The sequence below is a fragment of the Pantherophis guttatus genome, chromosome 1 (genome assembly GCF_059756535.1).
Source record: "Pantherophis guttatus breed Tessera chromosome 1, ASM5975653v1, whole genome shotgun sequence".
Classification (NCBI taxonomy): Eukaryota; Metazoa; Chordata; class Lepidosauria; order Squamata; family Colubridae; genus Pantherophis; species Pantherophis guttatus.
In genome coordinates, this window is record NC_142063.1 from 244,506,691 (window position 1) to 244,534,055 (window position 27,365).

Below are 27,365 nucleotides of genomic sequence, written 5' to 3' on the forward strand. Positions count from 1 at the left end.
ACAATAATATAAAACATGATGCATGTATACAATACAGCCCATGCAGCTCTTGTAACGTGGTAGCAAATACAAGGACAAGAAGCAGAATCCAGAACCAGAAATCACAGAAGCAATATTCTCCCATGGCTCACAACAGATCCTGTTCCTTAGTCACCAAACAGTTCCCATTGGTTGACTTGTTGTTATGGCTATCCCAGCTCATAATTTCTTATACACTGACACAGTGATGGAGCACCCAGAACTTCTGAAGGCAAGCTATTCCACTGGTTAATTGTTCTCACTGTCAGGAAATTTCTCCTTAGCTGTAAGTTGCTTCTCTATTTGAGTTAAGTAGGTAGCCATAAGTGCTGCTACTTCGACTGTGTACTAGAATGTATCAGCATTACACATTTCTGCTTCTGCTAAACAAAAAGGAACACAGTGGGGAATCTTGGAGAAAGAGAAGGACAATCTTTCACAGAATTAAGCAGAGAGAGCGCATTATTAAACAGCAGAAATGGTTTCCCAGGTAACATCAAAATTTGCCAAAATACTGTTTCAATGTAGTGATAAAGAAACCAAGACACTATCAATGTGTCAATAGAAACTGAATAGAAATCCAAGAGACTGTCAGTAATCAAACAGAATGAGCATTCACTGGAAGGATAACAAGAGGGAAAACAGCTTGTATTGTATTACCCAACATACAACATGAACACCAAGGTGTAGAAATTGCCCATCTAGGAATAGCAACTATTGCTAAAAATATATCATAAAAACAGTAAAAATACAGCTATCAGATTTGTTCAGAGGAAGTAGAAAAGGGCATTTACAGAATGCCTAAAATTAGTTCAACTGTTTGTGCAGCTATATTATTCCAAGCTGCCGCTGATACAATCCTTTCTCCTTGATATCCATTTTTTAAAAACTTGAGCAGATGCTGTTTGATATACTTTACAGGCAGCAATATGGGCACCAATATGCCCCCAAACATTCCTTGTATTTACCTGTCAGGATTTTCACTTCAGCTGATATAATTTTTTGAAATAATGCTCTAAGAAAAGTCTCTTTTCTTAAAATTAGGTTTCTTAAAACCTAATTTAAGAAAATCTTAAAATTTTCTTAAAGTTAGGTTTTTGACAGGTATTTATTGCCATGGAAGACAATAGTCTTAGTAACATTCAATTACTTGCATGTAATTGCATTTGTAAAATATAAGTTATTAAGTTATATAAATATAAAACATAGGTTATATGCTGTAAGTTATTAATTTTGCTTTAAGAGCTTTCCTGATAATTAATAGGTATCCTGGCCATTCCGACACCATTTATCTTCAGTGCTTCTGCTTAAAGACGAATGGATCATAGTCATAGCACAGGTAACTAGATTCTGTACAGCAGCACCAAGAATTAGTTGGAACCTGATGAATAAACCATTATAGCTATTTTACGTAATTAATGCACCAAATATTTTGATATCATTTGGTTGCATTTTAGTACCTAATGACTATAGGCATTCACAATTTCAGGACTAATATATTATATAGTTTAGACCACAGGTGTCAAACTCGTGCCGTCATGTTGCCGTCACATGATGTTTCACGATGTTTTCCCCATTTGTGAAGGTAGGGTGGGCGTGGCCTGCGGGCCGCCAGTTTGACACTCCTGGCTTAGGCTATATTCTTGCGTACATGCAACTGACAGATAGGCTACCAAATTATGATTTTAACATAGTTTTTTTTTGTTATTTGTTATTACTCTATTCTAGAACTTTACTTTTAACTTGAGTTGTATATTTGAATATTTTTGAATATTCAAAACTCTCAACTCTTTGAATATTTTTAATTGCACTGGTCTTTGACTGTAATAAACATTTTGAGTGACTGCTGTAAAGAGCTAATAGAAGTTCATCTAAACTGTAACCTTAAGGGGACCTATTTCTAACTTTTTAAATCAGACATAATAAGTTAATTCTTAATTCTTTATTCAACTATTACAAAAAGATGACTATGCTGTTCTGCTCCTTTGCCACAGTCCACCAAGCCATGTGACTTCTATTAAGATTATACTTTTAATTTGAAAAACCCACAAGAAAAAAAGAGGCACCCTACAACAGCTTGCATGCACAACAGGCAAGACTAAGATTTTCAGAATTTTGAGAATAAAAGCTTATCGCACCAGAGAGGGAAACTGTAAAGAGGACAAATACATTAAAATTTGAGAGCCAGTTTTCCTTGCAAGCAATCAAGTGCATGACATATAGAAATGAACCTTATTTTTAGTCTGAGTTTTGAAGCCCTATTTAAAAAACAGACAGCTTGAGAAATGACAAGAATATTAGGCTACATCCTCTTCCCGCATGTTTCCCTTATGAAGTCCATTTGTTAAGGTTGGAACTGTACTCGGAATGAAAGCAAATTAATCTTCCAGAACCGCTAGTATGTAATTAAGGCTCAGTGGTTATATATCACACATCATGCACCAACAGACTGTGAGTGTCTTTTCAATTTAGTCTGCAAGTGCACTTTTCGCCATGTGGTTTTATCAGTTCAATAAGGAATGTAACTAAGTTCACAAGATGAAATAGCAGAGTACAATGCAATAATAATTATGATGCCATTCTTCCATTATCTCTAGCCAGCATGCTGCCTGAAAAAGGAAGCTGTATTCCAACAGATATTTGAAGGTCATCATGGGAAAAGCTATTCTATATGTTACCACCATGAACAGAGCACAGGTAATTTCTATGAAGAGAAAGTAAATATATTTATATTTTAAATCCAGATTAAAATTCAATTTTGGAATCATAACTCATTTATATAACAATTGCAGTGCTGTAGTTCAATGAAAGTAATATGACTATAGATGTGTGAATCATGTACAGTTGTAGTCCATTAAGAACGTTTTTTCCCCTTTCATATTCCCAGGCATCACATCGGTCTTGATTTTGTGGGACGTGTATAACAAAGGAAATTCTCCACTGCTAGCCCATTTTCAAGAACATAGCTTACTTCTGATAGAAAAAGAAATAAGAGATATACTGTTTCTTAAATTTTGAGCATAAAGGCTATTCAGGCAGTTCTCAACAGTTCATTTAGTGATTGTTCAATATTACAACGGCACTGAAAAAAAGTGACTTATGACCATTTTTCACACTTATGACCATTGCAGCATCCCCACAGCCACGTGATTTACATTAGGATGCTTGACAACTGACTCACATTTATGACCATTGCAGTGTCCTGGAGTCATGTGATCTCCTTTGGAAGTAAAGGAGGATCTTGGGAAACCAGATTCATTTAACAACCAGGTTACAAATTTAAGAACTACAGTAGTTCACTTAACAAATGTGGCAAGAAAAGTCATAAAATGGGGCAAAACTCACTTAACAAATTTCTCACTTAGCAACCATAAATTTGGGGCTCAGTTGTGGTCCTATACAGGAAATCCAATTTAATAGACTAGAGAGGAAGAGGTTAGATCTGAATGTCCATTCAACATGAATAGGATCTTTTGCATACAGTATATAACATTGCATTATGTGTGAGTTAAACAGTAAATGGACTTCGTCTATTACTTCCAATTTCTACTACATCAAAGATGAAGATATAATTATGTTATTAAGATATTTTTCCAGTTATTTATATGTTTTGAATGCCGATTTGCAATATAATAAATGATTGCTATAGGTCAGTTACATTTGTACTGATTCAAGCATTGAAATCAAGCAAGCAACCAGGGTGGATAAAAATCAATGATTTTTTTAAAAAAATCAAAAAAATCGATTTTTTAAAAAAAAATTTGATTTATATGCCACCCTTCTCCGGAGACTCAGGGTGGCTTACCGTGCGTTAAGCAATAGCCTTCATACTTTTGTATATTTTATACAAAGTCAGCTTATTGTCCCCATAAACTGGGTCCTCATTTTACCTACCTTAGAAAGGATGGAAGGCTGAGTCAACCTTGAGCCTGGTGAGATTTGAATTTACTTTAATTGCAGACAGCTGGTGTTAAATTACAATGCCTTGTCTGCAGAGCTATCTAAATCAAATCTTATTTGATTTAAATCGGATTTTTTTATTTAAATCAGATTTTTTTGATTTTTATTGAATTTATTTTAATAAAAAACTTTTGGGGTAAAAATCTATCGTAAGATAATTTTCTATTTAAGATACATAAATAATTTAGTTTATTCAGCATGAAATGGAGCTTAGTTATGTAGCACAAGGCTGTATATTCTGCAACACTTGGACTATCGGTGAGTCAACAGTGGGTCAAAGGAGTAGCAGAGATGACAGTTGCTCTTTAAAAATTATGATTTAAATCGAATTGATTTAAATCGTCTTTTTACTAGTGATTTAAATCATGATTTAAATCAAATCCACCCTGTAAGCAACTAAGCAAAGGTTTGGCAAATCTAAAAAGGAGTGATCTTACCTGTTATATTACTTGATTCCTTCTGTAGTTTACAGTACCACAATCTGTTCACTGGATCACATCCCTCCCGTATAGAAAGCAAAGCATATTGCCCGTCATCAGATACCTAAGCATCACCAAAATTAAAGCAATGTCAATAAGAGAAAAAAAAAAATACCACCAGCAAATAACAACAACAACAACAACAAAAACAACAATATTGCAACCTGGCCATCAAAACTTACCGGCTATGGATGAAACATGTAACAGTGATACCCATTGTCATCGGGACACTTGGTACCATGTCCAAGAATTTTACAAAACACTTCAACAAATTGCAGCTTCCTGCAATAACACCAGTGGAACTGCAAAAAACTGTGCTACTCGGAACATCATATATTTTAAGAAGGTACTTGGTTGATACCTAGGATTTGCAGCAACTTGCATCAACCATTAGCACCAGTCATTAGCACCAATCAAACTGAGTTTCATGTTTAATGAATAAAAGAGATGATGATAATAATAATAATAATAATAATAATAATAATAATAATAATAATAATAATAATAATAATAATATATAATAATCATATAGATAGATAGATAGATAGATAGATAGATAGATAGATAGATAGATAGATAGATAGATAGATAGATTAACAACAAGAAAAAGGTCTGGGAGCACTAGCTTGTTTCAGACACAGAAAAAGTCAAAACATGATACTTGTCTTTGGTAACATTGTGTCAGAAGGTTACAACATTTACTGAAGCCCTGGGACAAACAAATGTCACTTGCAATGGGATATTAGAACTGGCAACATCCAATTTAATTTGCAGAAGAAGTCAGTGCCACATAAGACTCTATCTCTCTGAATAAAATCATGACTCAAAATAGCAAATAGATTCTACTGAGAGCTAGAAGAAATATACTTTCATTATTTCAGCTAATCTAGCATAATCGACTGGCTGGGTCCACATGTGACATTAAGCCATAATGTGGTTTATCTGAATTTGTGTTGGTGTGCTCAATTGCTATTTCTTCAGCAACTTAATCATGTGTAATACAGTATGTCATCCCAGTCCCTGTGTGGTCTTGGGCTCTCCAGAATTTCTTATCTGAATTTGGAACCTTCTGCAAGTAGTTTTAAAAGTGCTGAAAGCATCTAATATCCCCAAGGTAAAGTTCATACTGAATATTAATTCTAAGCTCACAATGCTTTCAGTTTATCAAAGCAAAATTGGTCTTTGAAAACATTTCACTTTTGTTCAAGAATCCCCATAGCGCATTCCTCATTGTTCCCTGCTAAACTGGGGAAGAGTGGATAACACTTTGCTTAGTGGGATTCCCAAAACACACTCTTAATGTAATTCTACAATGTATAATTCAGGCGGAATGACAATTAAGTCTCTTTATTGCTACATCTTTTCATCAATTCATTTGAGAGCACGAAGGAATTTAAGAGTATCAAGAGAAAACATTGTTGACTCTATATGGAAAAACCCATCTGCAGATATTTTTATGCAAGATAAACAAAGAATGGGCATTATTGGCCCTTCTGCATATATGCTTTCGCAGACACTTCCCTCCACCTCACTTGTTTGAATAGTGAGAAGCAATGGCATTTGTCCCACATTTTTGCATTCCCTTACAATGGGTTGGGAAAACTTTCACATGGGATGAATTTTTGAGGTCCTCCCAAGGATGCATTGCCAAAACTTGCCTGCACATTACAAGTAGTCCTTGACTTACAATCTTTCATTTAGTGACAATTCGAAGTTACAAAGGCACTGAAAAAAGTGAGTTATGACCATTTTTCACACATATGACCACTGCAGCATTCCCTTGGTCACATGAGCCATTCAGACGCTTGGCAACTGGGGTCATATTTATGACAATTGTAGCATCCTGGGATCATGTGATCACCTTTTGTGACCTTCTGACAAGCAAGGTCAATGAGAAAGCCAGATTCACATTACAACCATGTTTCTAATTTAACAGCTGCAGCGATTCGCTTAAGGATTGTGGCAAGACAGATTGTAAAATGGGGCAAAACTCACTTAACTATCTCGCTTAGCAACAGAAATTTAGGGTTCAATTGTGATCATAAATTGAGGACTACCTGTATCAATTTCCAGCCGCACAAGGTTTTTTTTTTCTTTTATTAAAGAAAAAAGAGATGCAATAAAAATGGACTGAAATTTTCAGCCTGCCTCACCAGTAATATCAGGTCATTATTTAGTCAGGACATAATCAGGACATTCAGACTTCAGAGCCAAATTTTAAATGGAAAATAAAAGGCTCCCTATTTCTAACTTGGTACATATATTCTGCCAAAGTTATAAAATTTATAACCAGATACATTTTTAATGAAGTTCATTTTTATTGTCATCAATGTACCTCTAGCGTTACTTAAAAGTTTGTGAACCCCTTTGAATTTAGATCATATCCACCAGCAAATAAATAAATATATGTAATATTTATGACTCATTTGTTTAATGGGTTTTATTTATTTATTGTGTAATATTTGTAACTCCTTTGGTTCTATTTATTTATTTAACATATCATATTTAGAAGTGGCCCATCTCAGTGGTGAAATCCAATTTTTTTTACTACCGGTTCTGTGGGCGTGGCTTGGTGAGCGTGGCTTGGTGGGCGAGGCAGGGGAAGGATACTGCAAAATCTCCATTCCCTCCCCACTCCTGGGAGAAGGATATTGCACAATCTCCATTCCCACCCCACTCTGGGGCCAGTCAGAGGTGGTATTTGCTGGTTTTCAGAACTTCTCAAACTTTCCACTGCCAGTTCCCCAAACTGCTCAAAATTTCTGCTATCAGTTCTCCAGAACCTGTCAGAACCTGCTGGATTTCACCCCTGGCCCATCTCCCTCATAGAATGACTCTAGTGGGTTTATCTTTTAGGATTTGAGAGAGGAGATTATGCTTTAGATCATATTTATACAGAATTATTTAAAATTAATTTTCAAAACTTTTAAGCACCACTGAATGCCAATAGGAAGCAAAGATAATTAGCAAATAGTTTTGCAAAATCTGTGATGATAAGGTACAGGCTCAAAAATGAACCTCAAGGTATATTCCATCATCCAAGTACAGCCCCATAAATATTCTGAACTGCAGGTAGAGAGGATAGCAGCTGAGTGTTCTGTACATAAAAGCCTCTGGGTTTAAATGAACAGGAACTATCAAAAGACAAAATTATTCTGTTGATATGCAGGTTATTTTCATTAAAATGCCTCCCCCCACCCTTCCAGGACAGATTCAACTTTTCAAACTGGTCTTCCATTTGGAAGGAAAAAACTAAGCCTATTCTAGAAAATAAGATTTTTTTAAATTAAAAACATTGAGGGGAAAAAATAGGACACTGGGGTTTTTCTATTGATTTTCCATCAAAATCCTAACTACGACTAATCCTGCTTAGCATTGTTTTGAGATCAACCAAAGTCAGATTAGTACTGTCCCATTTTCTTTGAGCCTATTCCACAATAAGATCCAAAACAAAATTTTTATAAGTTTTCTAGCCCTGTGTGTGGAGTCCTACTAAATATGATTCTGTATACTCAATCATCTAAAGAGGGCTTGTTAAAGATTCCAGCCCAAAATGTAGATCAGGATTTTTTTTGTCATAGCCATTGTTCCATGAAACATCTTCCCCTCAAAAATATACATGGCACCTGATCTTCTGGCATTTGGGAAGGGGCTTAAGACCATTCTTCTTTAGTGGACCTTAAGCCCAGAATGAGGATTTTGATCTGCTATTTAGTTTTTTTTAATGTAATATTATGTTGGTTTCAGTCTCTCTACCCAGAGACTGAAGTAGGGTTAGCCTATAAATACATGTTCCATATCTTGTTTTCCTCAAGTCTTAATTTTCCCAATACTTGGTTTCTTTCCAAGGATTTTAGTTCACTGATCCTGACTGCTTCCTTTATCTGCTGTTACCCTGTCTAGCTTCCATGCCTTCTTTAGGCTGATTTCTCATCCATCCTGTTATCTCAACAGTGCTACAATTCAACTGGTCCAAGAACGCATGTGTGAGGTTTTACGTTCCAGCACAACTGTTCTATTTCCTCTTCTGGAAGATTGCCTGAAGAGATAACCAGTCTGTCTGTTTTTAACTCTCCAGAATTCAAAACATTAATGAAAATCTAATGCATCACGTCTCCTGTTACTGTACAATCCCATCCCTGAGATTTCAACCACTACTGTTCTTAAGTGCTTTATAATCTCATTACATTAGCTCTAGCTGCACTATTTTATTGAAAAGAAAGATTCACCCAAACTATTCCTTTGTCCTTTACGACAAATGCTTCTAGATACAGAAATAAGGCTTTTATAATAAAAACATTTAAGAAAAGCACACTCATTGAAAGTTGGATGCTTTTCTTGAGTTACTTGAAGAAGGACCAGGATAGAAGAAGAAATATTTATAGAGTAATCTAATCACTCCAATTTTATATATTATATTTGTCCAATAAGTTGAACTTCTCTATAACAATAGCAAGTATAAGACAAGTCCATTTAAAATCACCATGGCTTTTTGCTTCACCTGAATCATACCATTTACTAGCGCCACCTTCTGGCACGTTATTTCAAACTCATTTCTATTTCCAATCAAATATACTCGCTTCCAGCTAGAACTGATACAGATGAGGAAAAGATACCGAGGAGCAGAGATCAGTTAAAAGTGTAAAGCCAAGTTGAGCTGGGCTGAACTTCATGAACATATAATCTTAGTGTTGCTGACTGCACCATAAATAGTTTGACAAAGTTTTGTTCCAGGATGTTCTTTTCAACTTTCCAATCTAATCAGTCTTTTGGAATCCCAATACGGTAGTCCTCCATTCAAGTTCTGACTGGCTCTACTCTGCTTAACTTCTGAATCTAAACAAGACAGTTCTGGTGTTGCCAGCTGCTGAGCAACAGCTGTTTAGGAACCTTTGCCCTTATTTGTAAACTTTTAAAAAGAGAAAGGCATTATTACAAAAGGTAATTGTTAGGCTATTTTATTCTTTCCTACAAGGAAATCAAGACAGTGAATGTAGCTATTTCTTAACCATAATTTATTTTTCTCCTATAACAATCCTGTGAATTAGACTAAACTCAGAGATGATGGTTAGCATCATGGAGAGAGCGCGCAACTTGGGTGTTCTCCTGAATACAAGGCTGTCTTTGGAAGATCATATGACGGCCGTGGCCAGGGGAGCTTTTTATTAGGTTCACCTGATATGCCAGTTGCGTCCCTTTCTGGACCGGGATGCTCTGCACACGGTCACTCATGCCCTCGTCACATCCCGTCTGGACTACTGTAATGCTCTCTACATGGGGCTCCCCTTGAAGAACACTCGGAGGCTCCAACTGGTCCAGAATGTGGCCGTGTGGGTGATTATGGGGGCGACTCGTTGCACCCACGTAATACCTCTCCTGCGCGACCTGCACTGGATCCCAGTGGTCTTCCGGGTGCGATTCAAGGTGTTGCTCACCACCTTTAAAGCGCTCCATGACTTAGGACCGGGGTATATACGAGACCGCTTTCTGCCGCCGACAGCTTCCCACCGGCCAATATGCTCCCACAGAGAGGGGCTCCTCAGAGTGCCATCGGCCAAACAATGTTGACTGGCGGTGCCCAGGGGGAGAGCCTTCTCTGTGGGGGCACCCTCTGGAACGAGCTGCCCCTTGATGTGCATATGATCCTCGACCTGCGCACCTTTCGCCGCGCCCTGAAGACCCTTTTGTTTCAACAAGCCGGGCTGGCTTGTTGAAACAAACGTGAATATGAATTTTAATGGGTGTATTTTAGTTTTTTAATTTGTGGGCCAAATTTTTGTATATTTGATTTTAATGGTTTTTAAATTTTGTAAATTTTATGTGTTTTAATATGGCTGTACACCGCCCTGAGTCTTTTGGGAGAAGGGCGGTATAGAAGTCTAATAAAAGTTAAAGTTAAAGCATGCTAAGCCAAAATGTGGCCCTGGATGATACATAAGCCAATGAAAGTCACAGGGTCATTCAATAATGACAATGGCTTTAAAACTTTCATTTTACATATGAAAACATTACATTTCATGGAAATCTAAAAAGGCGCAGATTGGAAGGAAGGAGAGATTACTGAAATGCAATGTATTTTTTCCTCCTCTTTTCACATGAGCCTGATTTCAAGACTATCTGGGCAAGTCCCTACAGTTTTCTTGGCTGGGTTTTTCAGAAATGGTTTGCCACTATCTACTCACTAAGGCTAAGACAAAATGTCTAGATCAAGATGGGAGTAAAATTTACAGTTTCCAGGTTTCTGGCCTGATGCATTAAAAATTATATCAAACTGGCTTTGAAAGTAATTGTAGGTGATTCATTTTCTTAACTCTTTCCGAAGTTTATTAAATTCATAACATTTATCCATAGTTTTGTTTATTTCCCCTTTTACATCTAGTATGTTATTCAACTTAACCAATAAAATAAGAGCTCTTGGGAAATTTTTTTTTTACTTCAATTAATATGGGCATCCATTTCAATTTTTATTCTCATCTGGTTCACAGTATGCAAAGGTTTTCAAACATCCTAAGAGTGTACTTAACATCACACACCTTATGTGGAATTAGCAACCATTTTTCCAATATTAGTAGTCAAAATGTGTCAGGAAGAGAACAAATAATCAGGTTTGACAGAACGACAAAGCAAGTGCCTTTAATTAACAGCTAAGGCTGCAAGCGTAGGAACCACCTGCAGCTATATAATCAAAAGTTATTAATTCCTTCACATAAATATATACCTTTGCTGTGCAAGCTCCTGTTATTACATCAAATTTAATAAATTTAGCAAAATGAGACATCATTCTTCAATAATTTTTTCATTGATACCATGTTTCCCCGAAAATAAGACCCTGTGTTATATTTTTTTGAACCCTGAAATAAGTGCTTGGCCTTATTGTCATGTGCTCAAAAACCCGATTGGGCTTATTATCAGGGGATGTCTTATTTTGGGGGAAACAGGATAATATTTTGGAACTGAAGATCTAACCAGAAGACACTAAAGATATTCCCATTCTCTCAGACAGTAAATCCCACTGAATTTACATTTGACTTAAAAATGCTTAAAACTATATTAAAACTATACTTGTAAGTACACATTTCTCAGCCAACAAAATTGCTCTAAAAGCAATAAACCTCTGTGTAGGCCCCCAAACATAATTTTGGTTATGGTTTAGAGATTTTCAAGGACCATAGGCTAACAGTTATATGTAATTGGGGTAGTCCATTTATCAATCACAGATTACCTGAAGTAGAGCTCTGACAAATTTCAACATGGCAGAATTACACAGAAGAGTTTTTAAATCTGTCAAGAACTTCTAAAATCATGTAGAACTATGTGTTGATGAGCATATAACCTGGAATATTACACCAAGATACTTAAAACTCCTCATATATTCAGTCTCCTGTGCCTCTCACTCTACTCATCTTATTAGGTTTTTTTTTTTGGCCAAGCCATCACTTTTGTCTTTTGAAACTAACCGCTCATTTATCCCATAACAGTGATGGTTAACCTTTTCCAGACCGAGTGCCCAAAGCACTCGGTCTGTGTGTGTGTGAACCCCAAAAAATGCAATGTGCGTGTGGCCCCTGCACATGAGACTCCGTGCACGCACACACACTCCCACATGCGCCGTGCCCCAGTGGTGAAATCTAAAATTTGTTACTACCGGTTCTGTGGGCGTGGCTTGGTGGGGGGGTGTAATGTGACTGGGTGGGCGTGGCCAATTATTTTTTTACTTTTAAAAACATTTTTTCTACAACTTCTTCAGTGAAGAGGTTGTAAAAAAATGCTTTCAAAAGGCTCTGAGGATCCCAGCTGAGTTGCCTGATCGTCAGAGGGTTTTTTAAAAAACCCTCTGCTGATCAGGCAACTCAGCTTGGATCGTCAGAACCATTTAAAAGAAAAAAAGCCTCTGATGATCGCGCGGCTCAGCTGGGCATGGCGGGGGGGCAGGGATTTTTTGCTACCAGTTCTCCGAACCACTCACCTCCATTGCTACTGGATCGGGCGATCCGGTCCGAACGGGGAGCATTTTACCCCTGCCCTGTCCACTGTGCTTGTGCGACAGAGACCCGAAGACCAGCTGGCTGGAGGGAGGCACGTGCACATGCGTGGTGGAGCTGAGCTGGGCCAACAGCTCGTGTGCCCACAGAGAGGACTCTGCATGCCACCTCTGGCACACGTGCCATAGGTTCGCCACCACTGTCCTATATTGGACTAAACATCTGAGGAGTCAGTTAAGGCCACCAGGAATTCTTGCATCATTGGTGTATAGCAAGAATAAAAGGTTAACATGTACAATTTTGGGAAGAACAAAGAATTATTCACATCATATTTGACTAATGCAAAGGAAACAAGAAACAAAGCCAATGTATTGGCCAAACAAAGCTGGGTCTCTAAACACAGTTTATTTTACTTTATCATCTACCAATATTCTAAGTTGATTGTTCAAAGATTATGTCATACCTCAACTCCACCCATCCATTTTGGCTCATGAGGAAATTCGGCACATAAAACATCTTTTGACTGGTCAGTTCCCAAGACATGATAGTAGAGTTTCTGGTGCAAATTGGTTGCTGTTTCAGTGCCTGGGAGGGGAAACAGCATATTTGATTACATGTATGCAAGTTGTAGTTCAAAAACATCAATGATAAGAATTTGCAACTCCTACAGAGTAAAAGTTGTTCAACTTGAAAGGTAGCAAATTATGTAATTCATAGAAATACCAGCCCTACTTGCCAAAAGGTTTTCTCTTGTCTACAGGGATAATTACATCACTACTTAAGTATAGTATCTCTACATTATTGCTGTTATTTAAATGTAAGCTGCCGTATTTCTTTTACTTACTTATTTATTTGTTAGGGAAGTGAAACATCATTTTGGCTGTAACTTAAAACCTCAGTGATTTCAGGAAATCAAGATGCGTTAGCAAAGATGGTCAGACAGAATTAAAAACCATAGGAATCAAGGAAGCTAAAGCACTGGAAGAGAAGACAGCCCAGGGAGGGAGGGAGGCAGCAGGCAAGCAGACTCTCTGAGTTACCCTTGAAGTTCAGAAACCTGTCTTGAACTAGATACAGTAGAGGTCCCCAAACCGGTTTCATGGAAGACTATTTTTTCAGAGACTGTGTGTGAGAGGGAGGATGAGTGTACAACCTAGATCCATACATGTGCAGTTTACAGAAGTATTCATGCTCCTCTGAGAATCTAATACCTGATGATCTGAGGTGGAGCTGAGGCAGTGATCATAGCACTGGGGAGCAATTGCAGGTTCATATGAAGCTTCACTTGTTTGCCCATCGCTCACCTCCAGCTGTGAGGCCCGGTTCCTAACCAGTCCAGGCCCAGGGTCTGGGGAGCCCTGAGATACAGGACCCAGATGCTGAAGGTTAAAATAGAATAGAATTCTATATTGGCCAAGTGTGATTCGACACACAAGAATTTGTCTTTGGTGTATATGCTCTCAGTGTACATAAGAAGAATAAAATACATTCATCAAGAATAAAAAGATAAAAACAATATAAATTTAAAGATACAAGAAACATGGTTATAGTAATAAGTGGAAAGAGATAGATACTAGTAAGGAAGAGAAGAATAGTAATACAGACTTAGTAAATTATCTGACAGTGTTATGAGAATTAATTGTTAAGCAGAGTGATGGCATTCGGGGAAAAACTGTCCTTGTGTCTAGTTGTTCTGGTGTGCAATGCTCTATAGCATCATTTTGAGGATAGAAGTTGAAACAATTTATGTCCAGGATTGTTAATATTATTAATATTAATATAATATTAATATTATAATATAATATTAATATAGGATTGTTAAGATTGTTAATAAAAAGTTTTTGATAGGTTAAGTTAGATTCCTATTGCCTGCCACTCACCATCACTTTTGCCATCGCTTTTGGGGTAGGAATTGTAGAACATGCCTCTGCCATCATGCGTCCAAGCCATACAACTGAATTTTACCATTTCCAATGTGTCTGGAAGGTCTTCAGCACCGTCCACCTTCATAAATTTAATCGTTACCCAATCTGATCCACTGGAACTCAAGCCATATGCAAAATATTCACCATCTTCACTGAATGCAAAACCTGCAGGTTATTTACAAATCATATTAGTGATATTTTCTTTTAGATCATTGTTCTGTTTCAATTTTTTGAAGTTGGTGTCTCTCCAGATGTGTTGGTAATACAAGTCTCAGAATTCTTAACAATCATAGTTAAAAGCTACACTATTTCTTTACTACAAAGCAACAGATAAAACTTCTCAAACCTGGATGTTCTTTAGATGCACAGGAGTTAAATTTTTTAGAATGTGCACATATGCATGTGTTGTGATTTGTGACATCTTTATTCATAACTCAAAGGAAACCTGTTATACTGACCTCGTAAAGCCACAGTGCCATCATCTGAAAGCTTATTAGGATCAAGAAATACTCTGCCATCAGTATCCAATGAATCTTGCACATATAATACTCGTTGGTTCTGAAGTCCAGAATTATAAAAGTGAAAATACCTAGAAGACATGTGTGATGCTGTTATTAATTTTAAGTAAAGCCAAATCTAGATACCAACATTACCCCAGTAAATAATCATAAAGGCAAACACACCATAGACATATTGTAACTATTACTGTATTGAGACTCAGTGAACATATGGCACATTAATAACAATCCTCAGCGTTACCAGCAACAATTCTGTCTATGAATCAAATCAATTGTTTGCTGACATGTGCAAAGCCTTGACATACCTTTTCCCTTTCTTGAAATGGCAACTATACTTGGGATAGTCATATAGTTCAGTCATTCGCTCTTTAAATAGTCCCCGGACACTGCATTGTTCAAGGAAGGGCACTGTTATTTTATTTTGGGCTTCTACAAATGCCTAAGGAAAAAATAACACAATATATCCAATTAGACAAACATATATGTTGATTTGAATAGCGAAAGAAAAGTTATGTGCTGATTGTGTATAATTTCACCTCAAAACTAGAATAAAATGCAACTCATCCATTATTTGAGGAAGATTGTATTTCCACTAGGCATAAAGCCTAATAGTATCCAAACTAAATTGTATTGTAAACTTAATATTTTTTTTAAAAAAATCCAACTAAATTGGTCACCTAATTTTCTGGACACCGGAACAACCTATCCAGTTTTCTCATTATCTATCATGCTTTTTTTCAGTGCAAAAATAAGGTGGCACAGTTTTTTGCTGTAAGATGAATAGACTTTTGCAAAAAAATAGGCCATCATTTTTCACTGGCAACTCTACATTTTGGCTTTTTTCAAGTGCCACACCATACAACTTTCTTAAACATCAAGGAACTCAATGAAAGGACTCCAAGCATATTTTTTGAAACTATCTTTTTACATTTATATATTTACTTTATATTTTCTGGGTGTGCTGATCAACATGCCCAGAATGAGCAAACTAGTGTAAAGTGGTATTATTAACTTAATACACTGAAGTCAGCCCTGACTCAGAAAATTCTGACACCAAAGAGCCTGCTTTGGGAGTGCCAGACAGGTTTAGCTAAGGAAGTTGTGAGCATTCAAGCATCTGATTATGATATGACTAGCAGCCATCAGTAGCAGTTGCACCTGCAATCAGAGGATGAAGAACAGGAGCTGAGTATCCACCCAGGTGTGAATGTGCCATGTGCTGCAATGAACAACAATGCAAGAGCATTCTTAGCCTTCACTGGGTTGTCTCTAGAGGTGGTCCCCACTTAACAATTACTCTTTGGCAATCTTTTGAACTTCCAATAAGTAGTGATAAGAGCTGTGGTGGCTCAGTGGTTAGAATGCTACTTTTGCTGCCTGCTGGCTGCCTGCAATTTGGCAGTTCAAATCTCACCAGGCTCAAGGTTGATTCAGCCTTCCATCCTTCTGAGATCGGTAAAATGAGGACCCAGGTTGTTGGGGGCAATATGCTGACTCTGTAAACCTAGAAAGCACTGTGAAGCAATATATAAATCTAAGTATTGCTATTACTATTGCTATAATCTTCATATTTACATCAGCCGCAATGCTCACCAGTGCCCCATTTGCAATTATAACACTGCAGCATCCCACAGTTGTGATCTTTCCTGGTTCCAACAAATTAACTTTATGGGAAGCCAGTACGAGGTCACAAATGCTGTCTATGTGATATCCTCACTTAAGAACTTGTGACTATTTCGCTTAATAAAAGCAACGGGAAGTCTGGAATTTCTGTTGCGGAGTAGGGTGTTGTCATGTGATGTCACACTTCATTTTTATTTATTTATTAAATCTATATGCTACCTGTCTTGTTGTTGTTGTTGGAGCGATAGTGAATGCATCACTGAGCAGTGGAAATTCCAGCCCTGATTACAATAATGAAGTGAGGATTATGTGTACATTAAGAGCCACCACAAGTCTCACTTGTATCTTGACTCTATGCACTTGAAACTATAATCCTTTGGTATCCTGAAACTCTGCAGTTCCGATTGTGGGCCAGCTGCCAATCTACCTATGGCACTTAGACTTTAGGAGTATAACCTGATTATACTTTCACCCACTGCATTTGATTCTGGCCACTTGAAAGGAACTGCATGCAAACTCTCCAGGTATCTGTATCATGTGTGCACTTGTACACACCCACTGCCTACTGCTGTTGGTATTTGTTTAATCTTATGTAATCTTTTTGCAAACTACTTTTCTCTCTGCATACATTATGTCTAACCTGGAACAGGAGATAATACAAATATGTGTTCAAGTAGCTTTATTGTAACTTTTTTAAAAAATTGAACTGTAACAGCTACAACGTACTTAACCTATGTTAAGCATATTTGTGTAAGAAGATAAATTTAATCCACTTTAATTGCAAAGTAGAATGCAAAAATTAATTACTGCTTTGGTGAAAAGGTGTATAATTTATACAGCTTCATGCATCATCTCACCCAGGTGTTCTTTATAGAGAGAAAAAACAGAAGACGGTGAGAACAAAACCATGTATTAATTCTGGACAGCCTAATTCATTTCAAAGTAAGTTTTGTTGTATTCAATGGAGTTTCCAGCAGAGTCCTATGAATATTTACTGAGAAGACTCACTGAGTTTAAAAGGGCCTAGTAACAAATGAATTTGTGCTGGATGCTAGTTTAAAGGTGAAAATAGACACGTATATGGGAAAAGAGGCACTGCTTGGTGCTTCTTTAATGAAAAGCAGCCAACTGGGGAAGAAAAGGCAAGTGTAAAATTGAAATCTTCCTTCGTTTGTTATTTCACCAAATATTAGAAAGAGAAAAGGAACCAAAACCAACAATTAGGCAATTCAGTGACTTCCATATATTTTGGATTCTATTTCTACCATTCCTTCCACTGATCATATTGGTTGGGCTTTGTAGGAATCTCTCAAAACAATGTATTATTTAGCTTGTTCTTCCCATTTCCTTATTAGTCTTCAGTAGTATGCACCTTCAATTCCTGACAGGGGAAGTCCTTCATATAATAAATTGGAGGTTTAATCAAGGAGAGAAGCAATCTGGAATTAAGGAGAAACTTCCTAACAGTGAGAACAATTAATCAGTGGAAAAGATTGCCTTCAGAAGTTGTGGGTGCTTCATCACTGGAGGTTTTTAAGAAGAGATTGGATAGCCACTTGTCTGAAATGGTATAGGGTCTCCTTCTTGAGCAGGTGGTTGGAGTAGAAGACCTCTATGGTCCCTTCTAGCTCTATTCAGAATTGAATTGAATTGAATTTGGGGCCCAGTGCCTTTTACTATGCTACTGCTTTTCTTATTTCATAAGCCCAAGGCAATACAGCAATTGCTGTACAACTCTAATGAAAGTATAGAATTCCTCAGTCCAATAATTATGGAAACCAAGTATTGGTTTATCATTTAACTAGCAGCAATCCTTCAATTATTATTTTTTTTAGTTTTTTATACCTGAAATCAAAAGGACTAAACTATTGGCCCATTTATGTTCATAATTGTGTATGGTGATTTGCAATGACTTTCTACAATTTTTCTATTTAGTCCTGCCTAAAAATGCCAGGGTTGAACCTCAAATCCTTCTCATGTACCTTTTTAAATGGCTTTTGATATAGAAAATTCACATAGGTTTATATAGAAGTTCCAGATGTCCAAAGTTATTGTTCATGCTTACTTTTGTTTGTTCACTGTCAGGATCTTCAAGCCAATTATAAGGGTCACATATTTTGCAGCCATGATAGTCATCTACCTTTAGGGGAAAAAAACAAACAGAGATGGGTAAAAAAATACTCTACAGTTCTCTAATATTAGAATTTGTTATATGGAATTTAAAAAGTTATTTTTTTGGAAAGTAGATAATGCAGGTAGAGAAGGTAAATAATTTTATCCATCTGTCTGATTGCAGAGCAAATTCTTCCAAATAATTGTTTAATCAATTGTTTATAACTTGAGCTCCAATAGTAAGCATTGAATGTAGCCATTTGTGATCCTATCACAGAAGTCTGTGGATATAATGCCATTTGTCTCAACTGAACACTGATAGGAAGAAAAGACATACAGGATGGAGAGTGGACTAAAATAATCCAAAAATACAGATCACTATATTTTGTTACCAAAGATATGACTTTTACAATTCCTACATTCAGTAACATGGCTACATGTAGAGGACTTCTTTCTCCCCCGCCTATCAGCCACAATGTTCTCCATATGACACATTGACTTTGGGACATGCCAACATACATATTATCAAAAGAGAGAATTGTTTTATTTATTATTTTAATTGGATGATTCTATAATTTAAGTTTCTTAAATTATTTTACTGATTTCTATGGTCAGGAAAATAATCAATTTTTCACAGGATCAACATCAGTTTACATACATAGAAACCAAAAAGCTACTAATGTTCTAATAATGTTGCATAAATTGTAGCAGGAATTCCATTTATATAACTTATTCTATGTAATATTTCAAGACAGACTTTTCAATAAAAAGCTACAACTTCATTACAAGAGAGTAACTACAGACTCAGATACTAGTGTAGAGTGGATAGTTTCTTTTAGTAGAAATAATCTCTCACCCCAATTTTCACAATAAAGCATTTTTACCGTAAGGTATTTTTTATAATGGATCTGTAGTGTCACAAAGTTGCATATTTCTAAAAAAAATGGAGAGGAAATGCATGTTTCCCATTCGCATTCCCTTTTTAATCAAGGTATGATTAAAGGTATGATTTAATCAAGATATGTAACAGTGCTGAAGCTGGCAAGTCACTGAGACCAGATAGACCTCATGTTTTCTACGACGAAGAATTAAAGAAATCCATCACCAGATAAAACACTGGTTCCACACAGATATGACATTTGGATTGCAATCCTATCTATTCAACTAATCAACTTGCATTGAATTGAAACTGTTCACAATGTAAGTGACCCGGAAAAAAATGAAAAGGAAGTCATAAACACTATGACAATGTTGGAATATGGCAACATATTTTTACTCAGCTATGGATATATTAAAATATAGATGTGGTTCATCTAGGAAGTGATGGAATGACTTAAGATATGTCTGAAGACATCAACTGTGCCATACTGTACAGACAACTTATGACAACATTCTTTCAAGTGGAAAAGTAACAAGGGAGTGTGCAAAAACTACAAGGTGTTAGATATATCTGGGAAATTATTGACAGAATTTGAATCAGAAGGGAATGAAATATGACAACGAACAAAATTTGCTGCAGCTTAATGCTAGTCAGAGAGTGTCTGGACTTGATTTTTGCTCTTCAGCAAGTCACTAAGAACCAGACAAATGCAAGAAAGTAGTTTATTATACATTTGTTGATTTAGAAAAAGTGTATAATAAATTCAGTCATTTTGAAATATATATATTTTATACAAATTCCTAGTCCAAGGTTGATTGCTGAAAGTGGCAAGAATATTATATGATGGAAGCAAAGCACGCATAAGAAAAAATAGAATCCTTAACTAATGATTCAATATTGAACAGGAAGAAAATCAAGGATGTGTGATTTTCCCTTTATTACTTGGTCTATTTATGGATGAATGAATAAGGAATGCTTGCAATGTTATTAGAAGTATGTTGCTTGGAGATATGAATTTACTTTTATTTTATGGTACTGTATTGGATGAAAACCCAAATCATTTGCACCAAGAGCTAGATAAACTGTATAATGCAACAAGGATTATGAACTGGAACCTAATACACTAATGCAGATAGCTGTATTTCATAGGGAAAATGGCAAAAGACTAAAACAAGATTACCAGTATATTGCTGAAAAATGGTCAGATAAATTTTAAATGGTAAAATAAGTGACAAAAGTAATATGAGTTGTATGTAGTTTTCTGCAGCTAATGTTTGTCAAAAAAGTAAATCTGCATGTCGAAAAATGCATGCTTCCTTATATGGAAGTGAGAAGTGTTTGGCTGAGGGAAACAAAATAAGTAAAATCTCTTGGAGTAGGCAGCCATAATAAAAATAAATAAATGAATAAATAAAGACAAGCATAGTAAAATAGTTGGAAATTGGAAATCAAAAAGAGATAGATTCAAGAATGAATCAGTGCTAAACAAATATGAACTGAATACAAAATGAATCACCAAAATGAAGGAAGTACAGTGCATTTAGACAGTATTCAGACCCCTTCACTTTTATAAATTTTGTTATACTGCAGCCTGTTTCTAAGTTATTGAAATTCATTTTTTTCTCATTAATCTACACTCAGTACCCCATAACAAAGTTATTTCAGTTTTTTCTTTTTAATAAACTTACAAACATTTCTAAAACTCTGTCTTCACTGTCATTATGCGATACTGAGTGATATTAGAATCAGGCTGCAACGTAACAAAATTGACAATAGTAAAAGGGGTCTGGATACTTTCTGAATGCACTGTATATTGAATGGCCTGGTCATATACAGCGAATAAATACCAAATTGAGAAACAAACATATGAAGAAAGAGTGACTGGATCAAGAAGACATCAAAGAATATCACGGTTGGGTGCTTTGACGAGATTCTAAAAAAGAGATTGGTGAGAAGTAATGTATGAAACAGTGCATGAACACAGTGTACGTAAGGATTGCTTGCAACCATTGAAAGACCTGAAGTGGTAACATGAAAGGAGATGATGTAGTTTTAGCTTTGCTTCTTTGGTTTTCTTTTTTATCCCTTTATTTTATCCCTATTTTTTTTTTTTGAAGAGCTTACAATTTTAACTCCTTTTCTGTGTTTCCCCATCACATTATTTCCTTCAAAAGAAAATGGTACAATGAATACATATGCACTCAATAAATAGGTACTCTAAAGTCCAGTTTAATATAGTAGATCGCTGGCTGGCAGGTTAGCTGGCTTGCATTTACAGTTACTCTATGTCAGTCACTTATATCCTTCTGAAGGACTGAATCTGCCATCCTTCATAGTAATCCCAAAAGAAGAAAAACAGGATTAGCGCATATTCAGCAATGGAACTCAGATATCTTTATCAAGATAATCTCTCAGCGAAAGTAATTGTTTGACCAGAGAATGATTACAAAGACTTGGAATTCATTTCCTTGACATCAGTAGAACCACTGATAACATGCTTCAGATTGCTATCCTTTCTCTGCTTATTATTTCTTTATCAAAGATAACCTGCTGGTCTCCTGGCAATGGGTACACAAAAATGCAGTCTTTCTACTCAATTCAGAGCAATTTTATTCAGAAAGGAAGCATATGTAGTTCCATGGAAAATACAGTTACATTAGTCAACACTGAATTGCAGACACAGAGTATATCTATACACAGACACACACTCACATATACACAGGAAGAAAAGCATTACCAGAGATCCAACGTTGTTTATTAATTGATTTGTGAGGTTAATACTAACGTATTAACAAAAAAGCCAATCAAGATTTCTGCTCTCATCTTGAGAACCTATGATCATTACAGGTAGCATTGACTTACGACTGTAATTAAGTCCAGAATTATGGTTGTAAGTCATGTTGGTCATTAAGTAGGTCATCACATGACTGACCTCTTTTTACAACATTTTTTGCAGAAAACAACAAGGAAATCACCATGGTCACTAGGCACATCCGCAGTAATTAAATGAACTCATTGTCCACAAGGGGCAAGGTTTTTTTTTTTTTTTGTCGGAAACCAGATGTAAATGCTAAGCCAAGTTCTGGTTCTAACAGACTTCTTCAAACTTACCTTACATGGCACTTAATATGCCATCCCATTCTACATTTAGCACAATCATCCCCCTCTTCAAAAATACAATTGGCACCAGAGAAGGTATTAAACATGTAAAAGTCAGAACTTTCTCCCAGAAAATAAGCAAAGCAAATTAGATAAATTGGAAAAGGGAAGTGCTGACGAGGATACATTCAAGAAACTGATGACTTTCCTTATGATGTCAAACTTGCATATCTCTAAAATCATTGGGGTATCAACAGCTATTTCAAATCATTTGTAAATGCTAAAGGAAGGCCTGATTATAGGCCTGATATTACATAGATCTGAATATTGTATGGATTTGAATTCAGGTGCTGACACATAGGATGGATGGATGAATGAATGAATGAATGAGAGAGTCAACCAAGACCAATAGTTGAAGTTTTGCCAATTATTAGTTAATAAAATGAAGATGTAAGATTGATTTTTATAGTATGAATAGATTTACTTCAGTGTCAGAGGGTATAAAAAGCAGAAGAAAAAAATTACAGTTTCACAACATAGCAGAAAGAGGAAGCTGCAAATGCATTTCAATTACTTTATCAGAATAGAGTTTATTTAATGTCTGGGGTATGTACTCATGCAGAATTTCTTTTGACACATTACAGATGTTTGGGATCTGCTCAGGAATACAGACAGCAGAGTAGCAGAGCTGCTAAGGTGCGAAATGCTGTCTATTTTTCCCCATTCTCAAATATAATTTTTTCAGCTTCTACAATTAAGAATTCGCCCATGAAATCTACACAGAAGTGCCCACAGGGATCAACCTTGAATACACCTGTTGTGAGGAGGAAATAAAAGATAGTGTAGATTTGTCTCTCTGCTGGAAAACAATGTCATCCATCTTCACTGTCACTTGGTACGTCATGATGTAGAGAATTAACATGTTGCAGAAAAAGTACCTGAGGAACAGCCTCAAGCATATCAACCTACCTGCTATTAACAAGCCCATGGTTATAGTTGCCATCTGATTTGGCAGACAAATGTTTCTCTTCTTGAACAACAGGTTTTGTGTTAATTTTAGGCTTGGGTATGGTGAAGATGTGGCAACACTAAACTTCCAAGATCAGGCACAGAATTCCCCTCCTCCCATATAAGCGGCCTCCAAGGTACCATGAATGAGCAACCATATCAAAGTAAGTACTAGTGGGAATGTCTCTGCTTTCAGTAATTGGTGTGGCCAGAGAATACAGGGACCCACCAGCTGGATCTCTCCCTGTCCCCCAAAATTCAGTGTTAGAAACCCTCAGAGGATTGCACCACTGCTGTAGGTATTCATTCAAATGCACAACTGATCTAGGTGCTTGTTGAAGTGCACAACTAATCCAGGTGTTTGTCAAATGCAATTGTTCTTTTAAGATCTCAAGTATCCAAATACAGAGGGGAAGATGGTTTTGAACAACAGGTAGTCCTCAACTTACAACAGTTCACTTAGTGATCATTCGAAGTTACAATGGCACTGAAAAAAAGTGACTTATGATCCTTCTTCACACTTATGACCATTGCAGCATCCCCAATGCTCACGTGATTTACATTCGGACACCTGACAACTGATTCACATTTATGATGCTTGCGGTGTCCCCAGGGTCATGTGATCCCTCTTTGCAACCTTCTGAGAAAGCAGGATCAAAGGGGGAAACAGATTCACTTGACAACTGCCTTAATAATTTAACAACTACACTCATTCACTTAACAAATGGTAAGCGATTCGCTTAACAAAAGTCGTAAAATGGGGCAACATTCACCTAATAAATGTCTCACTTAGCAACATATATTTTGGGCTCAATTGTGGTCGTAAATTGAGGACTACCTGTACAATAGTAATGTATCTTGAGAGACAGAGAGCGAGCCACGCTAAGGCGTTAAGAGCAGGAAGCCGGGAGCGGGAGAGAGGCTCGCATGGGAGTAAAAAGAAAGACAGCGGCGGGGCAGAGACGCCGGTACTCACGGAGGTCTCGTCGCGAAACACCTCGGGGTACTGGAAAACCTGCATGCTGGTGAGGGAAAAGCAGGAGAAGCCGACAAGTACCTCGGCGGTGCGGATAGCAAAGGGGCGGGAAGAAGGAAGAGGTGGACCCAGGCAGATCAGGGCAGAGGAAAGCGCCGCCCTTCTTCAGCCGGAGACGGGCGTGCAAGCTCTCCACAAGCGGCTAGACCCTCCCATCCCCAACGAGGAGTTTCCACCTCCGGCAAAAGGCAAGAGAAGCGAGGCGAGGCGACTCAAGCCGCCGCATGGCTCCCCCTACAGCAAGCCACCGGAGCCAGGCTGGCCTCTTGTCTCCGCCCCGGCCGGGGAAGGATTTGCCCAGCCAAGGGCGAATTGAGAGCTCCGCAACCGGCCCAAAAGCGAAGGAAGCTGTTTGGACCGGTTGCGCCGGGTGACGCTTCGCCGTATGCGTGGTTTGCATCGAGGCTGGGTTCGCACCATACCTGATCCACCTACCTAGTACTTTGCCACAGGTTAGCTGAGCGTGTTACACAAGCCAGCCCTTGTGGTTTAAGCTTTGGTGTGACTAGCAATGCCAGAAAATTGGGTTAGCAAAATAAACTGTCATTAATCTTGAAGTCGGGCTTGGTTTCCACACTTGCAGGGAAATGCTGCTTCAACCCCAAATTATTGTTGTTGTGGGGTTTTTTGGCCACTTCAGTCACAAAGGCAGACAGGGTCGTTCATTTTTCGGATCAACCAAGTGTTGATTTAGTGTTTGGCTCAAGAATTGACCGACTGGGCGTAGCTTCATGGATTAACAGAGCGACTGGCCCAAAATCACCTAAACGCCTTTCATGCCCAAGGCAGAACTGGAGTTCACAGTCTCCTAGTGTCTAATCTGGTGCTAGAGTAGATCAAATGGTGTTAGGCTATGTCAGCCTCAATATTCCTTCTTAAACAGGAGGTTGGCCTGGTTCAGGATGTCATAATTGTATAAAGTGTCATTTTTTACTATGTAGTATGGTATAATGTATATTGATTTTATACCAGTTTGGGGGTAATTTTAATTCTGTTTTATTTTTTATTAAATTTTTTATTGTGGTCAGGCGACACCCTTTTAAAGGGTGCATTGTAAATCATTTGGGAGGTTGTTTGACCGTACTTCTCATAGGGGAAAATAATAGATGTTCCAGTGCAATTCAACATTCAGCTATACTGTGTAAACTCTACTGTGTTGCGAGGTCTTGTGGCCAGCAGCAATCAGTTATTGGTAGATTCCCACTTCATTGATTTTCCCGCTTCCTGAATAGGTGATTCCAGTCAGAGAGGAGAAGAGATTAGAGAATAAGTTTCACTTCTTTTTTCCTTTCCATTTAACATCAACATAAAAATACACTATTCTAGCTTTAATTCTGGACAGAATCCGCCTCCTCAGGAAGAATCAGTTTATAAACTAGGGGTCCTTCTAGAGCAGTGTTTCTCAACTTTAGCAAATTTAAGATTTTGATTCCCAGAATTGCCCAGCTAGCATGAAATTGAAGTGCACAAATCTTAAAGTTGAGAAACACTGTTTTATGTCCTCCTTGTTGAGCCTTTGCAGGTATAGCTAAGGAGATCCTCGGCCCAGGTCCATCTTGCACCAGAGGCTACCTTTCCTCGATGTGGGAAGCACTGCCTAATGTCACTCATGCCTTGGATTATATGAGCCTATCTTTCATTTCAATTAGAACTATGCTTTCTGCTGATGAAGATCACACATAAACATCATCTAACCCAGAATGCTGGGATTTGGACAGGTATGGGTACCAGTCAGTTTACCACTGCTAAAACTGTTGTACTTGTTGGCCGCTGGTTTCCAAGTTTAATTCAAGAAGCTGATTGTCTTTCAAAGCTGGTCATGGTTTAGGAGCAGGGCTGTTTTAACAGTATTATGGGCCCTGGGCAAAGCAGTGTACTGGGGCCCCTATGACAACTACTCACAGGAATAAAAATGTAAATGGTCGATAAAATTAAACATATATTTGCATGTTAGTATTAATTAAAAATGCAGTAAAGTGTAATAAATATTTTGCTGTATTTATATGATACAAGGTGCATTGAAGGGTTAATATACACAGATTAGTATGGGGCCTCTATGCTCGTGGAGCCCATCAGGGTCATACATTAAGACAACCCTGCTTAGGAGGTAGGGATCTTCAGAACTTCCTTCTCCAAGTGATTTTGGTCTATCAGTTAAGATCAGGAAGAGAAGTCTTGCAGTGTCCTTTCTTTTATGGACCTGTAGAATCCACTCCCAACCTCCCTGAGAATAGATTGCCCCTCACATGTATGATTTTTTTGTAACTTTGTAGAAGACCTGACTGATGCCTGCAGTATTTTCAAATGGTAGTTTCTAACATGATTACTGTTATCCATCAATATCTGATGTGCTGTGTCCACAATGATTGCAGCAGTCTATAAACCTTACTAATAAATTAATTAAACCTCCAAAGGTTTATAACTGAGAATGTTGACGTGATGCCATCAATATTTTGTTTTCAACATCAACTTGCATGAGTTACAGCATGGCAGTGGAAAATATGGAAGTAAAATCCAGAACATTATCAGATTACCTACCTCTGGTCTATGTGGTCAAAATGACGCAATTTTTTTCTTTGTAGAATTCTGAGTGTAACTGAGTCAACCAACAATTGCTTATGTAATTTATTTTTCTTTCACCAACCTATTCATTTGATGATGCCCAAGAGAGCTCATGCCATAAATAAACTTACATTCATTATACTACAGAAATATTTTTAATTTT

The 27,365-nt window shown here is 37.2% G+C and overlaps 1 protein-coding gene across 1 annotated transcript in view; it reads right to left on the reverse strand.

Moving 5' to 3' along the window:
• The window catches only part of PREP (prolyl endopeptidase), a 70,833-nt gene extending 45,774 nt beyond the window's left edge, over window positions 1-25,059 (reverse strand). The window contains exons 1-7 of the mRNA XM_034409085.3: window positions 24,581-25,059; window positions 18,571-18,645; window positions 15,188-15,321; window positions 14,823-14,953; window positions 14,320-14,529; window positions 12,903-13,024; window positions 4,416-4,521 (exon numbers count right to left, since the gene is read on the reverse strand). Of these exons, the coding sequence (XP_034264976.1) occupies window positions 4,416-4,521; window positions 12,903-13,024; window positions 14,320-14,529; window positions 14,823-14,953; window positions 15,188-15,321; window positions 18,571-18,645; window positions 24,581-24,625 (823 nt within the window). The 5' untranslated portion in view covers window positions 24,626-25,059. The remainder of the gene's footprint in view (window positions 1-4,415; window positions 4,522-12,902; window positions 13,025-14,319; window positions 14,530-14,822; window positions 14,954-15,187; window positions 15,322-18,570; window positions 18,646-24,580) is intronic.
• Between the last annotated feature and the right edge of the window lie 2,306 nt (window positions 25,060-27,365).